At 38.2% G+C, this 18,241-nt stretch overlaps 1 protein-coding gene across 1 annotated transcript in view; it reads right to left on the bottom strand.

Annotated features, from left to right (window-relative positions):
* LOC127418193 (teneurin-2-like) overlaps positions 1–18,241 on the bottom strand; it is a 341,320-nt gene that overhangs the window by 48,198 nt on the left and 274,881 nt on the right. Inside the window, exon 6 of the mRNA XM_051658641.1 lies at positions 4,927–5,049. Coding sequence (XP_051514601.1) covers positions 4,927–5,049 — 123 coding nt within the window. The remainder of the gene's footprint in view (positions 1–4,926; positions 5,050–18,241) is intronic.

Here is an 18,241-nt window from a genome sequence, read left to right on the forward strand (position 1 = left end):
CATGTTTTTAAACCGTTTAAAGGTCATTTCCAGCAAATTACATCACTGAGTTAATGCCATCTTGGTGCTGATGTGTGAATGGTAGCAAAACAGATAAAAGATGAAAAAGTCATTGCACTTGTGAATAGCAGATGTGGTATGTTTATCGGAAAATCCGGAAATTTTACTGCAATTTAACAGGTGGCTGCTGACATCAAAGTATAACACATTGAACAGACTGTACCTTCTATCCCTCAAAGTCTCATTTCCATTACCATCAAAATGGTGTCTACTCTAAGGTCCATAATGTAACATCAAGAAATGTTTAATCTCCCAAGGTCCATACATCCAATTCAAGAATGCTATAGAGTGAAAATGGTTCTTGATAAGAACAGGGTTTTGACTGAAGTAAGCTTTATTTTTAAGAGAGCAGGAAAGGTGAAACTGGAACTGTTGATTTTCCAATTTTCCTATTTTCCAATTTTCCTTCCCTCTGAGGCTAAAGGAGAACTCTCCTCTATGGTTAGAGTTTGTGTATTCTCCACCCTCAGGCTTTGGCTCATACTGCATGTCAACACCACCATCCTGTTTACCAACATAATCACACAAGCTGTTATCCACTTTTCATTTAATGGAAAATCCATGGTTGCGCTCTCTCTCTCTCTCTCTCTCTCTCTCTCTCTCGCTCTTCTTCTTTTATTCCCTCTATCTCTTACTCGTAGCTGGCGGCAATGGCCGGGTGTAAATGGAGGTTGCGAGATTACCTCTGTCCCTATGGTTGTGATGTTCACACACATACGTGCACACACACACACACGCACACACACACACGCACACACACACACGCACACACACACACACACACACACACACACACATACACACACACACACACACACACACACACACATTGGTGCGGCTAATCTTATGAGGACTCTCCATAGATTTCATGATTTTTATACTGTACGAACTATAGATTCTATCCCCAAACCCTACCCCTAAACCTAACCCTCACAAAAAACAGTCTGCATTTTTACATTTTCAAAAAAACATCATTTAGTATGTTTTTTTAAGTGATTTGAATTATGGGGACACTAGAAATGTCATTTATAGCATAATACCCGTGTAATTACCAGTTTGTAACCTAAAAAAACGTCCTTGTAAACCACCCAAACCCACCCACCCACCCACACACATACACACACACACACACATCATGTGTGTCATTATGGGGACTCTCCATAGACTTCTATGCATTTTATACAGATCTAACGATAATTTCTATCCCCTAACCCTACCCCTAAACCTAACCCAAACAGAAACCTTTTTGCATTTTTACATTTAAAAAAAAAAAACATAGTTTAGTGTGTTTAATAAGCCATTTCCCTCATGGGGACCGCTGGCTGGGCCATACAAGGTAGGTGATCTCAGGTTTTACTATCCTTGTGGGGACATTTGGTCCCCACAATATAGTATAAACATGTACACACACACACACACACAGCTCCCCTGTAATCAGGTCAGATCTACACTTGACTGCCAACCTGACAGAGAAAACCTGTGAAAAATAGTGAGGAAATAAAGAACAATGAAAACACAATCAGGACGGAGTGGCTGAAATAGTAGATGAAATAGCCCCTCTCATTAATACAGAACAGCAGGGAATGAGGAGAAATGGAACTAAGGAAAAGAAGAAAAAAAGCGAACCAGGGCGGGCGCATGAGGATTTCCTTAGGGAAGGAACGATTGGTCTGCAACCGCGGCTGAAGCAATAGTCCAGCTTCATTTCACAGCACAACACAGAGGAACACAATGTGGAGATAGAGGGTATCTGAATTTGAGTGTCTAAGCAGGGCATAAAGAGTGCAGAGATGCCAATCATAAGCTAATGCAGCAGGCAGGCAGGAGCACACCAAATCATTTTCACAGATCAGACCAAAACATCAAATCATCCCACAGAAGCCCAGATAAGAGCATATCAACACAATATGCCAGACAATAAGGTAGGATAACAACTATACACAAAGATGCAGCAGAGGATGAGGAAAAAATAAAAACATTCAGACACAGCACAACACAACTCTTATTATACAGGATGTGGCGGTGGAGAAGTTTTGACATGCCTTGACATTTGTGCTTTTTTCAGTTGCTTAAAAACATATTAATGGCTAAAGTCTGATAACACTGTATTCAGCACAAACTGGGCAACAATAATATGTGAGCAACATGTATGTACATGTTTGTATTTTTGAGAAAATAACGTTTATGCATGTTTTTTTTTTAAATAAGGCCATATAACACACATTAAACATTTGTTCACAAGACTTTTGAGAACTGGATCTTGTAGCCTTGAGTTTTTGCTACAAAATGATGTGAAAACCATCATGATCACTCATTCATACAAAACAATATAGTCATTTAACTTCTGTAAGACACTTTTAGTGTTAGAAAGGCCATATGCGAGGAGGCGTGAATGATCATGAATATTGATGTGATTCACACCTGAGGAGACAAAGACCCCTACCCTGAGAGAGAATGAATGTGAGGAGACTTAATGATTGAATGTATTGTTTGTAGCTTATTCACAAGTCTAAGTTAAAAGAAGTAATCTGACTATACATTTTCTTTTGCACTATGCACACTTCATCGATTGGGTATATTTACAGCACATTTTAAACATTTACACCTGAACAGATATTTGCAAGCACAAGCTTCGTTGATGATAATGAGGCAGCATAAACACTAGTTATAATATAATCTAAACTTTCATATTATTTTTATATCATATTACATATCATATTGATATCATACAACATACAATTTAAATACCTGCTTTAGCCGAAACAACATTTAAATGTAACTAAAACTTGCCTATTAGGACATATTTAAAATGTCAATACTCTGAATACTGGCTGGCAAGTCTGGAAATAGTCCTACTAGTAAAATATGTACATGTTTATATAAAATAGCATGTCAACTAATGTACGTAAAACTAAATGACTTACTCATCCGAAACTGTATCCTCTGCTGGATCAAGTCACTCTTCAAAATGCAAACGTTCATCTTTGGAGTACCGCTCTTCTTCTGAGGAAAATGTGAACTCTTCGTTACTATCCAGGACCATCTGAAGAGCTTCCTCACCTGTGTAGCATGCCATCTTCCAAACGTGCAGGAAAGTGAATGAATCTGATGATGAACTTGATGCTTTTTAAGGCATTGTTGGGGGCGTTTACCATTTGCATAGATCACCTCAGCACATTACCGAATGCAAGGCACCCTCTGCGCGTGGGTGTGATCATATTAGCGATAATTAGCTGAGCCAGGAGAAACTGTACATCTCTTTAGTTTCATACAGATTACATTGCAGGAGAATATTTTTCTTTAAAAGTAGACATTTTAAGCTTTCTTTAGACATATGTTTCATGTTTGTGTGATAAGTATTCACTGAGTTTCAGTTCATTTTTGTGACGTGTTTCAGAAAGATGCTCGCGGAGACAGAGGCGGCTGAAAGCGCACCCTGTTTATTTTCTTTGTTTTACAAAAGCACAAGGGTTTGTTGTTATTGTGAGTGTACACAAATAAAAGTAGACCCTTTATAGTTTCTAATGATGTCTTACACTTATCTGTATGCCCAAAAATGAATGAGTATTTTAAGTTGTTTCCGCTGTTATGTGGGAAAAATCCAGCAGGACGTGCCGGTGCGTCCGTCGACCCCAGAGGGTTAAAGAAAGCAACTAGCAATGTATGCCTGATAGCCTTATTGTTGCACAGTCTGGGTATGATTAATGGAATCTCACAGTTATTTTGAATAAATTATGTGTATATGTGTGAGGGAGAGACAGAGAGAGCGAGCAGTTAAAGTTGTACGAAAAGGACAGAATTGACACCACCATGCAGAGGGGTTGAGATTGAAGCACTTGAGATGAAGAGCTGTTTGAAAGCCTGCGATCTGTCTCTCTATTACCCACACACTCACACAAGCACACAGCACTCCACATGATCTATATGTATTCACAGAGCTGAAAATGCTTACATAGCACTGCAGAGACAGAAATCAAGGCAAAAGACACAGAGGAGAAGGAAATGATGACACACTGTAGGATACTCTCTGGTTCAGATCCTGTGTGTACGAGTGTGGATATGTGTCTGGACACAGCCTGCTGTGAAGGCTGTGTTGTCCTTCATAAAGAGGTGATGCGCTGCTTTCCAGGACACTTCCTGTGAAGCTGTGAGCGTGTGTGATCAAGACCGAGATGAATAAAAAAAGCTGGGGTAAAGAGATGAGTGAACAGCTAACGGGTTGTGTGTGTTTGAGAGTGAGTGTGTGAGTGTCTCAATTTTTTTTAAATCTATTTCTGATTCATTATTAGATTGGACTGCCAAGTGTTAACACATTTTACACAAAATTTGATTAAAAGTGCAATAATAAACTGGCCACTTGCAAAATTATATATATATGATGGGATCATGTGACAACACAGACTGTAGCATACTGGTAAATATTTAGCATTGCACAATGCTTACTGTTTCATTCAGTATAAGAATAATCACTTTCCCCACTCCATCAACTCTGCTCTACCTAATCACATGGTTACTTGGTTTCTTATGACTTGTCACACCGCCACAGAAATTAAGCCCAGAGAATAATGTCCCTTGTCGATCGTGAAAGCAGGAAGAGAGAGAGAGTGTTTGTGGACATAAATGTGCTTCCATGATGGGACCTTGGCGCGCAACAGGAAGCAAATTACTAAACACAAATCAAAATGAGTACAAGCTAGAAAACAAATTGATATACAAGGCAGTGGAGATTTCAGCACTGTTTTTTTTTTTCCCTGAATCAAGTTATTTTCTTTGCATGTATTATTCTGTCACAATATTTTCGTCCTCCTTAATGACAACGAGAGTGCAGGACTGCACATGCTCATAATCAGAGGCTGTGCTGCTCACCTTTGCCTCCAGAAGGCGCTGTTGCTACGCCACTGTTGCTGGGCAGCCCTGCTCCCAAACCATTGTTGAGCATGGGACCAACCACAGGTTTCAGCTGCCAGTTCAGCCCCAACAGATTCATGGCTGAGAGAGAGAGAGAGAGAGAGAGAGAGAGAGAGAGAGAGAGAGAGAGAGAGAGAGAGAGAGAGAGAGAGAGAGAGAGAGAGAGAGAGAGAGAGAGAGAGAACGAAAGTGTAAACAGTGCAGACATATGGGAAGAGAAAAGATAAACAGAAAAGGAAAACATTTGAATCTCAAAAGCTAGTATGCACTCCTGTGGGGAACTACTTTCACGAGGATTACAGATTATTTACGAGAGAAAAAGTTAAATCTAAAATTATATTGATCTGTTACACTTAGTACAGACAGGCAGAGACAGTAAGATGAAGTTATTTATTTAGTCTCTAAAAAACTGCAGACAGCCAAAACATTTTTATTGACCGTGTGACTGATTGATGTTGACTGAATGACCAGCCATCTGTCATTCATAGGACACATGTATGCATCTGACACTCAGTCTGATAAATGTCACAGCAGCATATGTGTGGTTATAAAACAGTAGTCTGGGGATCTATCACATTCAATCCTCCCCATATCAGAAATGTTGAAAACATTTGTTCTCGACTCTCACTAGCAATTATTTACCTCTCCAGTTTACGTTAACTTAATGATTACACTTTATATGAAGCTGTATATGTGATGCATTATTCTTAATACAGAATACTGTCTTAATGCCACAAAGTATGTTGTACAGTACGTAATTGTTGTCTCTTAATAATGTTCAGTTATAATACATTTTTATACCTACCAAATTGTTTGGACCTTTAAGGAGCCTTTATAAGCCATTAAAACACATGATCAGCACTAAATTTCATGTGTCGTATAATTTGTTATAATGTTTTATACAGTATGTATTATAGTCTTTAAAAGCATAACCACAAATAGATAAATATTACAATGTATACTGTGCTTATAATTATTTATATAACACACAATGCATTACAATGTGCATTCTAAACCATTTTATACAGTTCTGGTCCTCTAATTTGATTGGACAAGTTGTGTTCCAAGAGTGCTGATATTCATGACAACAGCACTCTTGCTTGTGTTATATTGCTTAAATGAATACACATCTAATGCATAAAAACAGGCTTCATATTGTTACAAAATGATTTTCTGCAAGCAGATTATGGGAACTGGGTGACTGATATAATTGGTGCAAAATCACACAAAAATGTGCATGTGTGTTTTATTTCAGTCAGTCAAACACTGGAGCCCTGAGGAATTGATTAACAGACACCCTTCATAAGACACAGACGCAGATAGAAACACCAGCCAGACCCACGTCTCTAGGAATTACTTGCACCTCAACAGATAAAAAAAAAAAAAGTTAACAAACGCACAACCAGAAAACCAGCAGAATCCTGACAACATACACAGCTTTAATGCGGAAGAGCTGGCATTATTCGGCAGCAATGTGAGTGACAGCTGAAAGACACAAGATTTCTCTCTCTCAATTCTCTTTGTTTTGTGTGGCTGTTGTTTCTTTCGTGCCCGTGGAGCTTATTTTGTTTCACTCGCTCCGAGGTCTGTGTGCAGTTTGTCAGCCGAATCTCTTCCCGACCCGTGTCCTTTCTACATCTGCCAAGAAACTTTTATCATGAAAAGACGAGAGAGGAGCGCTTAGTCTGCTGAACTCCAGAGGTGACGCAGGAAATGCTCTTTGTAACACGCAGTCTCGGGCTGATTGCAGGATCTTGTTCTTTATCTCTGGCTGCTGTGTGTCTGCGTCGTCTGTTCTTCACAGTGGCAGTAAAGATGGTCTGAGATTGTATGAGATTGTGAGTCATCTGAGGCAGAGAGTGCAGCCATCACTGCCTCAGCAGTCAGAGTCTCAGGAGGAGGCCGTAAGTGAATTAAGTTTATATAGAGGAGCCGTGTAACTCTCATGTAGGACCTCTTTATGTGCATTTCTTTACTGTTTTAGCTTTGTTTCTAACTTGTGTGGCAGTGTTAGCAAGAGATAGACACAGTGGGTGTGGCGTCAGGCCTCAGAGAGACATTTATTGGAAATAATAATAAACAGAAAATGTCCAAAAAGGGGAATAAACTGTCCGTGGAGGAATTAGTTTCCAAAATAAAGGGGAATCTGACATCCTCACAGTAAATGGGGCTTTGTGATAGGGAGTGACCACAGGAATGGTCCAGGATGTAGGTGGGGTCCAATGGCCATGGCGTGCTCCCCTCCATGGTCTGGGATGCGAGGGGCAGCGGCTTCTGTGGCGGCCTGTCTTCCCAAGGCGAAGTGTGAGGGGAAGGCGGATCAGCATCCATGCCCGTCGGCCGCAATGCAAGCAATACTCCCTGGCGACTCATTGAACCCACGCCGGGGTTCCAAGGGAGCGGGTCCGGCGCACATCTTATTCAGCTGGTAACCTCCCCACTCTGCTCCTGGACCTGCAAAGGATGCCATTGTGTGCACACAAGGAGATAGAAGCCGGCTCCCCGAGGAGAGGTGCGCTCTGCGTTTTAATGGCAGCAATAATGAGGCTATATTCACATCAGATGTGCCTCGTCATCCGCTGCCCAAACGAGGCTCATTAAGTTGCACCTTTCCTTTCACTTCTGTCACTCCTCCCACTCCTGTTATGAGCCTGGCTGAAGGATAGCCCTAAGAGGCGACGATGACAAGAAGGAGGGGTAGGTCTATCTGCCTCACTTGTTAATCTATAATGTGAATATATGTCTATATCTCACATCCACCTCTTCCTGTCTCACTCTCTCCATTTTTTTGATCAAGCATACAGAGATGCAAAGTATGCTTTTGTGTGTATGTATGTGTTAGTGACTTCACCCCTCTCCTCACCTTCCCTGTACTTGCCTATCACACCTAAATCTCATCCCAGAAAATCAATTTTCTCTTCTGTCAAATTCCATCTCCCTGTTCACCTGCGCCCAGACATGGTCCTTCCTTCTCTCTCTCTCTCTCTCTCTCTCTCTCTCTCTCTCTCTCTCTCTCTCTCTCTCTCTCTCTCTCTCTGTCTCTCTCCCTCTCTCTCCTTTTTCTCTCTGTCTCTTTCTCAGTTAAAGGAAAGCGCTGACACTCTAAATGTGTCTGTGCTCTCTCCGTCAGCTCTTTTATTTGTTTCAGATGGTCTGGAGGAAACACTGAGATAGCTTTTCTCTCCTCTTCTCCTTGCATTTCCGTCTCCATGCTTTACAATCTGTCCCTTTACCTCTCTCTCTAACGTATCTCTGCTCCTTTCATCTTTCTCGACCTCCTGTACTTCATTATTTCTCTTTATCTCTCCATCTGTCCTTTGTTCTGAAGGTGCATGCCGATAGTGACTAAATGCTAATTTCACAATCGATGAAATAATTAGCAAATGAATCAGTGAACTGCAATAAGCGAAAGCACCGAGAGACTAGACTAGACAGATTAACTCCAGCTCAGACATTCTGGATTTTTGCCTTCCACACTGATAGCGTATGTATGTGTGGGTGTGTGTGTGAGTGTGTGCAGTGCAAGCGTAAATTATTCCATACCAGTAGGTGGCATTGTTGAGTTAAAACTTGATTGCATGAATTGAAGGATGTTTAATGCTAAAGTGAGGGAATTGAACAAATATAGGGAAGGTAGAAGGAGGAAAACAAAAGATGATAGCTTTCTCAAGATTCAGCACTGCTGGCACTCAAAAAAAACGGTTGTTTTAGTGCAGGATGTGATCTGATCTATCTTCACTCATGAACACATTTTGTGCACAACAACAAACTGCCTGTAGTTCTTTCTTGTGTGTGTATGTGTGTGCAGATTAGGCCAGTGGTTCTTATGGGGTTGCGGACAGAATGGATAAAACAATGCTAAATGCATATAGCCATGTATTCATCCATGGTTAGGACAGAAAAATAAATAGGCTTTTCAACTTCAGATATTCAATTTATTATTGACACCCATGCACACGTGCACACACACACACACACACACACACACACACACACACACACACACACACACACACACACACACACACTTTATTCTTAGTCTCCTAGTGAATATTCACTAAGCTCAGCTTTGCTAGGAAATATGTATGATTAAAAATTGATAAAGCAAAGCTTAACGTGCATGTTGATGTATAATTCACCTGCACAAACTGATGGAATGGGTTACTTGCTTGAAAATACAATTTTTATTGCTATTTCTAAATGACAGTGTGCATGAGTGTAAGTGGGTAGTTGCTGCATAAAATAATCCTTTAATTTTTTTCTTTAAAAAAAGATTTTAGATCAATATTTTAGGTTCAAATCACACACACACACACACACACACACACACACACACACACACACACACACACACACACACACACGTTGGTGCAGCTATCATTATGAGGACTCTCCATAGACATAATGATTTTTATACTGTACAAACCATAGATTCTATCCCCTAACCCTAAACCAAACCCTCACAAAAAAATTTAAATGCATTTTTACATTTTCAAAAAAAAAAGTATGTTTTTTTAAGCAATTTCAATTATGGGGACACTAGAAATGTCCTCATAAACCACATTTATAGCATAATACTCTTGTAATTACCAGTTTGTAACCTAAAAAAATTTCCTCGTAAACCACTTAAACCTGCCCCCCCACACACACGTATACATATATATGGTTATGCAGTAGCAGATGTACGTGGCTGGAATATTCATTTACATCTAAATTACACAAATTACAAATTACATTTGAATTGTCAGGAATCTCTGATTCACAGCTGGTGCAGTCAATAAGAAATGTCTGCTTATTTTCAAACAGTCATGATATAACATAATATTTGGCCCCTGTTGGCCCCTGGCCTAAATTAAGGTGAGGATTCACAAATCAGCTTTATCCCGCCTTTGTGCCACTGTCGATAAAGACTTTTTTGCACTTTCAATGCAGGTAAGGGGCCGTTCCCACAAGACGTGTTCAAAATTAGCTAGATGGACCGCAACAGAACGGAACAAAACTCAAGTATATTGAGACATGGTTTTTATTTGTTTAACTGAATTTAACTGAAAATGCATAAAATAACATAAAAATGAAGAGTCTAGAGCATGTTTAAATCAATAAAAGACATCATGTGACAAAATATACATTTAAAAAAAAAAACATCCCCAAAAATGTGTTAAACGGCGCTGACAGTGCTGCAGTCTTATTGGTATGTGAAATCATAATCAAATGAGTTGAAATATGTCCAAAATGAACATGCAGGGGGCAGGAGATTTGTAGAACTTTGAGAATGGCAGGTGCTCAAGTTCAGAGGAAATCTGCCACACACAGATTTCTGTGTGCCTGCTGTAGACCAAAATAAACAATCAGACGGCCACACATATTATGAGCACTTTTGCTCCCTAAGATGTTAAATATGAACTGAACATGAAGAAAGAGATGTTTTCATATCGGCTCATCATAAAGAATACATGCCGTTATTTCCCGACAGATGAGGCTGGTCTCTCACATGCATTTCTCTGTAGGCATGCAAGTACATTTTTCATAAAGAAACAGCATCACAGTCTGCATCCCTCACTCTGTTTCTCTTTATTTCTTCTCTTACTGTTTCTTACCATCATCATACATACACAGAAACAAATACACTGACAACTGCACACACTAACGGATTGTAATGTCCACACCTATTATTTTGCATGTACTGTACCTAAATTTTGCCTTTCATGCCTTTTGTTTTTATGTGTGTGTGTGTGTGTGTGTTTGTGTGAATAACTGCTTTGGCAGACACTTTCTTGAGATTTCAGTTTCCAGCATTTTTTGGAAGCTTCCTTTGCGAAAATTTGTCAGATCAGCAAACAAGGAATGTGGGAAAAAATTTTCTTGACTCACTTTTTTACAACTGGATTCTCGACAGAGAAAAACAAAAAAACACTTCAGGTAGTGTGTGTCACTGAGCTGAGGGACACACTCTGGGGTAACCTCCCAAGCAGACTACAACACATGGCAAAAACCAGGACAGCCAATCCCTCCATCCACACACACCTCCTCACTAAACATATCACACAATTACACAGCCGTAATTAGAGCGCAAAAGAGACCTCATATTTCTTAAAAGGTAATTTTCCCTTACCTTATTTTTGCAGACTCCCTTGGCCTCCATAATAAACGCATATTAACTGCTCTAATTTACCACTAAATTAACAAGACTGACCTCAATTAGGACACTAATTGTAAACTGAGACTATCCTGGATGGCATTTGTAATTGGTTTACGAATCCTGCTGCAAAAAGGAAAGAAACTTCATATCCTCTCCCCACATCTTATCTGAAACAGTAACACAGAAGCTTAGAATTCATACTTTCTCCCTCATACCTTATACCTTTGATTTTAGCACAGTCAACAGTAATATTTTGAAACTGAAACATTTACTACCCTGTCTGACCATTAGAATTAAACAATTGCTACCGATTTCCTACACTTTATTAATAGTTATCTCAAATTGTAAAAATAAAATAAATAAAATAATAAAAAAATAAATATTAAAATAGGGTAACACTTTCTATTTATAATGCATATTTATAATGCATTGTAAAGGCATTATAATGCATTAGCAATGTCTCATAATACACCTCATAATATGTTATAACTTCTCACAAATAATTGAAACCACAATTATAATACATTATAATACTTACCTATTCATAGTTATACCTTAGAATATAATGCATTATTACACAAACAACATCCAATGTTGGAGTTATAATGTATTACATATATATTTGTAATATATGTAATATGTATGCTTTTAGTCAAAAGCAATGTCTTCTTATAAATATCCATAAGATATTTTTAAGTGGTCATAAGACATAAGTCATGCTGAAAGTTATATACAGTACACATGAACAAAATACAAAACACACATTCAATGTAAATTTTGAAACATTTAGAAAAACATATGTAAAGCTTAAAATATATCATATATATATATATATATATATATATATATATATATATATATATATATATATATATATATATTTATTTATGTTGATCACACATGTAGCCAATCTTCTTGGATGTAAACACACCCAAGAATAAAAATCAAAAATCAAACAGATTTTATACTGGACTCTATTCAATACTTGTTTTATATAATAAATAACTTCCATTATATAAGTTTGACTTGTAATGTATTGTATGTTACAAGTTTATATTATGGCTGTTTATAAGAAGATATTGCTTTTGTAACTTTACCTAAAGCAGGCAAAGACCACTTATAATATATTCATAACTTATAACATAAAGCCTTTTGACTGTTTACACTATGCTGCGTTTGCATGACAGCACTGAAACAATTAACTTTATTAGCTTCTGCTGCATTAAAATTGGATGTTGTTTGTGTTTTAATGCATTATACTATAAGGTAAAACTATGAATAGTTGAAGTATTATCATGCATAATAACTTAAGTTATAACTTATTACAACGTGTATTATGACACATTATGAATGCAGTAAAATACATGTATAATTTTTTTTTACAATGCATTATAAATATGGGTTTCATAGAAAGTGTTGCCAAAAATTATTTACTCGACTTAAGCTTAATTTTTTACTGTTCTTTCTAGTTTTAATTAAGTTACCGTTACTCTCTAAACCCTAAAGTTGTCATTAATAAAAACATTTAAGTGGTGCTAATTAAACAGTACTTGAAATGTCACATTTTGGAATCATAACTCAAATATATACGTACGTTCTTTAAACTTTAGTACTACTAACTCAAAATTATCAAGTACAAAATAATGTCTGTGTGGAATACCCATAAGCCCTTGCACTTGGATAAATTATGTATGTTTGGTTAAAACAAAGGAAATTATTAAGTTTACTTGTATCTAATCAATAACTTAAAAAAAAAGAAAAAAAAAAAGTTTACTTGAGCCAAATAAATATGTTTATTCAGAAAAAGCATGCAAATAAGTTGCTTTAAAAAATGTAAGTTCAACTAATTTGATTTTACAGTGTACTGTACCTATAAGACTTCTATATGTAATTGAACTCAGTTTTAACTGGTTAACCTCCACATACCGCAGAGTTCACATTGTCATTAAGTTGCTGAATACTGATAGGCATTGACATGCAAGCATGGGTAGTCAAATTGTGCCTACAGTTGTGACATCACAACCATGACCAATTCCGAATGACTAATTTTTAAAGTACAGATTTCATAAATGGTTTGGATGGTGTGTGGACCAGTGTATGTCTACATAGTACTTCAAACTTGTATTTCAAAAGAGCAAGGGAAATCCAGTTTTCCATAAATTATCCCCTTTAGGCAAAAATTTACATGTAAAGTACTGCACTACTTTTGAACTGTTATCATTATGTTACTGGATTTGTGTGGCTGGGGACTACGTGCCAGCTGAGATCCAATTGACGGACAGAGATGACATCCCTGAAGATGTCATTTCTTCAGTAACAGTTCAGTTGGTTGAGATCAGAAAGGTGTTTGAACGTTTGTGTGTGTGCGTGTTTATGTCAAATGACTTGTTTGTGTGTTTATGTGTTGGAAATAGGAAAGGATGAGGCTTCAAGCCACAGCAAATGAGAAGTTTGGTCAAAGGGCTTTGAAGTTCAACTACAATTCCCATGGGCACTGTGTGCAGTATATGTGTGTGCATGTGTGTGTTTTATTAGAGTCTTGGCCTCTCTCTTTTGGGATATGGGCAAGTTCAAATACACAGTTAATGAGTGAAGAAGCCATCAGTAGCATCCTAATCCATCAGAGAAACATTATACTCACTCACACACACACATACAAATGCACAAATCCTCCAGGGGCTCAGCCCAGCTAAATGATGCAACTGAAAGCTCAGTGCCTAGACTCTGAAGGTTAGAGTCACAGGCTGTTCGTCCCTTTCGTTGAGAACACAAACACGCATTAAATCATTCATTCATACTCTGTAAATAAATGAACTGTATGAAATTATTTGGGTGAATCACACAAAAACGTGAAGGCCAGGTAAAATTTCACACTAAATTCAGAAGAAACCAAAAGAAGTTTTGCAGAAGGAATATGAAGCAAAAATATTATTTATATATGTTTATGAAAAAACATGTGGAAAAACAGCCACAAACACGTCCGATACAAGAGTTTGTTAGCTGAACACAGTGCAGGAATAGAACAAGGAATGACTGGTCTTTTACAATCTGCTTATCAAGACAAACAGAAAGGAGCTTTTGGTTTAAAGTTTGTGTATGCAGTGTGTGTATGTGTGTGAGAGTTGTGCCTCGAGGCTCATCCATTCACATTAGCGACAGGAAATGAGAGGCAGCTGAAATCACGAGCTAGATCAATGGCACAGTGAGATAGACACACCCGTCCTATCTCTCTGTCTTCATTATGGCCGCCTCCCTCATTCTCTCTCTCTCCATCTCTGTCTCTGTCTCTCTCTGCTGTCTGTCTGAGACATTCTGATGCATCTCAAGTCTGTCTCCAGCACTCAGGGTTCAAGCCTCTTGCAAAGCCCAAGTGTAATCATATAACCATTTTTCCTTTTTTATGTTCATATTGTGTATAGTTTATTTCTTACTTTTGCCTTTCCACATCTTCTTTTTCTTGTGAGATCAGCAAATCCTTGATATCTGTGATTGTTTGTGTGTGTGTGTGTGTGTGTGTGTGTGTGTATGTGTGTGTGTGTGTTTACGTGTCTGCTACTGTAGTACTACATCAATGTCCTTGCGGACTAGGAAACAGCCATGAAATATTTAGCTTTGCTGGCTGTTTGTGTGCTTCTCTGTCTCTTACTTTCCAGCTTGAAGAGGTTCAGATCCTCACATCTGGCTTAAAGACTAGCCACATGTGGCATCATTGATTAGATATCAGTGAACGCAACCATCTCCAGTCCGCTGAAATCAATCTAATACCTTCAAAAGGCTCATTCATCGCAGGTCATTGGGGACATCGCTGATGACTGTTGGGTTTGTCTTTTTTGTGATGGCCCTTGATGTGCTGAAAGTAGCAAATCAGTCAATGATCAAGGTTAGAAAGAGAGAGAGAGAGAGAGAGAGAGAGAGAGAGAGAGAGAGAGAGAGATGTGAAAGAGATCAGAGTTTTTCTTCAGAACAGGGTTTGAAAGTGTAATGGACTTACAGCGATTCCCCCTCCCTTCTTAATGTGCTTTGTAATCACTCTAGTTCAACTCCACTCCAGGTTTTAAATTTCCCACTCCCACACAGAGAGAAACCCTGCTCTGGGTTCACTCCATAGCTAAATCTGCAGCATTACAGCTCCACTCTAATGTTCTTTCAATATGCAATAATATTATGAATGTCTAGGAACATGATTTATCAAAGGAAATCATGTTTGCACAATTTCCATACAGTTGTGAGGGCAATACATTAATATGATGATATGATTGTTCTAGAATTGTAATAGATTACACATCTGAGAGGAGAGGGTGACATATTCCCCAGCTTAAGATTTCATTTCCATATATGAAAGGAACACTTTACCATGTTTTCTAAACACTAGCGTTTTTAAATTGCACCACAAATCTCTTGTTGTTTCCACACTCATTCACCTGTTGCATTTGCTCGTCAGTTGTTCCTGTTCAACACAGGTTAAGCTCAATCGTGGTAAAATCATTTGTTGCATAATCTTGAATGCCACCAGAAAATTTTTATTAATTCCTTGTTTATATACAGGTGCATCTCAATAAATTAGAATGTCGTGGAAAAGTTCATTTATTTCAGTAATTCAACTCAAATTGTGAAACTCGTGTATTAAATAAATTCAATGCACACAGACTGAAGTAGTTTAAGTCTTTGGTTCTTTTAATTGTGATGATTTTGCTCACATTTAACAAAAACCCACCAATTCACTATCTCAAAAAATTAGAATACATCATAAGACCAATAAAAAAAAACATTTTTAGTGAATTGTTGGCCTTCTGGAAAGTATGTTCATTTACTGTATATGTACTCAATACTTAGTAAGGGCTCCTTTTGCTTTAATTACTGCCTCAATTCGGCATGGCATGGAGGTGATCAGTTTGTGGCACTGCTGAGGTGGTATGGAAGCCCAGGTTTCTTTGACAGTGGCCTTCAGCTCATCTGAATTTTTTGGTCTCTTGTTTCTCATTTTCCTCTTGATAATACCCCATAGATTCTCTATGGGGTTCAGGTCTGGTGAGTTTGCTGGCCAGTCAAGCACACCAACACCATGGTCATTTAACCAACTTTTGGTGCTTTTGGCAGTGTGGGCAGGTGCCAAATCCTGCTGGAAAATGAAATCAGCATCTTTAAAAAGCTGGTCAGCAGAAGGAAGCATGAAGTGCTCCAAACTTTCTTGGTAAACGGGTGCAGTGACTTTGGTTTTCAAAAGACACAATGGACCAACACCAGCAGATGACATTGCACCCCAAATCATCACAGGCTGTGGAAACTTAACACTGGACTTCAAGCAACTTGGGCTATGAGCTTCTCCACCCTTCCTCCAGACACTAGGACCTTGGTTTCCAAATGAAATACAAAACTTGCTCTCATCTGAAAAGAGGACTTTGGACCACTGGGCAACAGTCCAGTTCTTCTTCTCCTTAGCCCAGGTAAGATGCCTCTGATGTTGTCTGTGGTTCAGGAGTGGCTTAACAAGAGGAATACGACAACTGTAGCCAAATTCCTTGACACGTCTGTGTGTGGTTGATGCCTTAACCCCAGCCTCAGTCCATTCCTTGTGAAGTTCACCCAAATTCTTGAATCGATTTTGCTTGACAATCCTCATAAGGCTGCGGTTCTCTCGGTTGGTTGTGCATCTTTTTCTTCAACACCTTTTCCTTCCACTCAACTTTCTGTTAACATGCTTGGATACAGCACTCTGTGAACAGCCAGCTTCTTTGGCAATGAATGTTTGTGGCTTACCCTCCTTGTGAAGGGTGTCAATGATTGTCTTCTGGACAACTGTCAGATCAGCAGTCTTCCCCATGATTGTGTAGCCTAGTGAACCAAACTGAGAGACCATTTTGAAGGCTCAGGAAACCTTTGCAGGTGTTTTGAGTTGATTAGCTGATTGGCATGTCACCATATTCTAATTTTTTGAGATAGTGAATTGGTGGGTTTTTGTTAAATGTGAGCCAAAATCATCACAATTAAAAGAACCAAAGACTTAAACTACTTCAGTCTGTGTGCACTGAATTTATTTAATACACGAGTTTCACAATTTGAGTTGAATTACTGAAATAAATGAACTTTTCCACGACATTCTAATTTATTGAGATGCACCTGTATATAAAAAAAAAAAAAAAAAAAAAAAAAAAAAAAGAAGCAAAAATCGTGGTTACAGTAAGACAATTACAATGGAAGTGAGTGGGGCCAGTCCATAAACATTAAAATATACAGTTACAGTATATAGCCACAACAGATTTTACTGGTGTTGCATCGTCATGGCAATTAAGTTGTAATATTGAATATAACTTTACATATATACGGTTAGTATGCAATTTTATCAAACTAAAATCATGTTAACACATATAATGTTTGCATCTTGTGGCTATACTTTCGAAACAGTTTATATTTTAATGTTCACTTCCAACGTAAGCGCCTTACTGTAACAGATTGCTTTTTTGTGTGTTTTCTTTAATGAATGAAGGACGAATCGAAACTGTCAATTAAGCTTAACTTATATTGAACCCAAAACACAATAAATGTTTAACAAAACATTTATTGTTTCTACAGTAGAAATATTTCAGACATATCATCTTTCTTTTATTTTGACTTCAAATAGTCAACAGATCTTAATCAGGATAGAGGCCAAATACAGTCATTTCAATAGGTTGTACCATCCAAATGTCAAAAGCCACATGTGATTATCAGAACCCATGTTTTCCGAAAATGTTGTCCACTGGAATTGGACTTCTATCCCTCACAGCCTCTTTGTAAATGGCAAAACAATAAATATGTTGTCTTCCCTGATTAAGGCCTATTACTGCAACACTGTGTTTAACATTACAGGGGCATTATAGGCCAATAACATGTGCTGTGCTCGTGATGCAGTGGTATCAGAGTGATCTTGGAGCGTGACAAAACATAGACGCTCTGACTTTCCAAAAAAAAAAAAAGAAAAGAAGGCTCCCTAATCGAGGCAAAATCACACATCTCCACTCCACACCGCTCACATACTGCGCTTCAGATAAAAACCTGGCACACTCTGTTTTTGTTTGACAGGAACAGACGCAGGGACAGACATGAAAAGAAGCAAGGGCCAGCTGTTGGATTCGGCGATGGACAGAACAGGTCAGC

The sequence above is a fragment of the Myxocyprinus asiaticus genome, chromosome 27, assembly GCF_019703515.2.
Source record: "Myxocyprinus asiaticus isolate MX2 ecotype Aquarium Trade chromosome 27, UBuf_Myxa_2, whole genome shotgun sequence".
NCBI classification, from domain to species: domain Eukaryota; kingdom Metazoa; phylum Chordata; class Actinopteri; order Cypriniformes; family Catostomidae; genus Myxocyprinus; species Myxocyprinus asiaticus.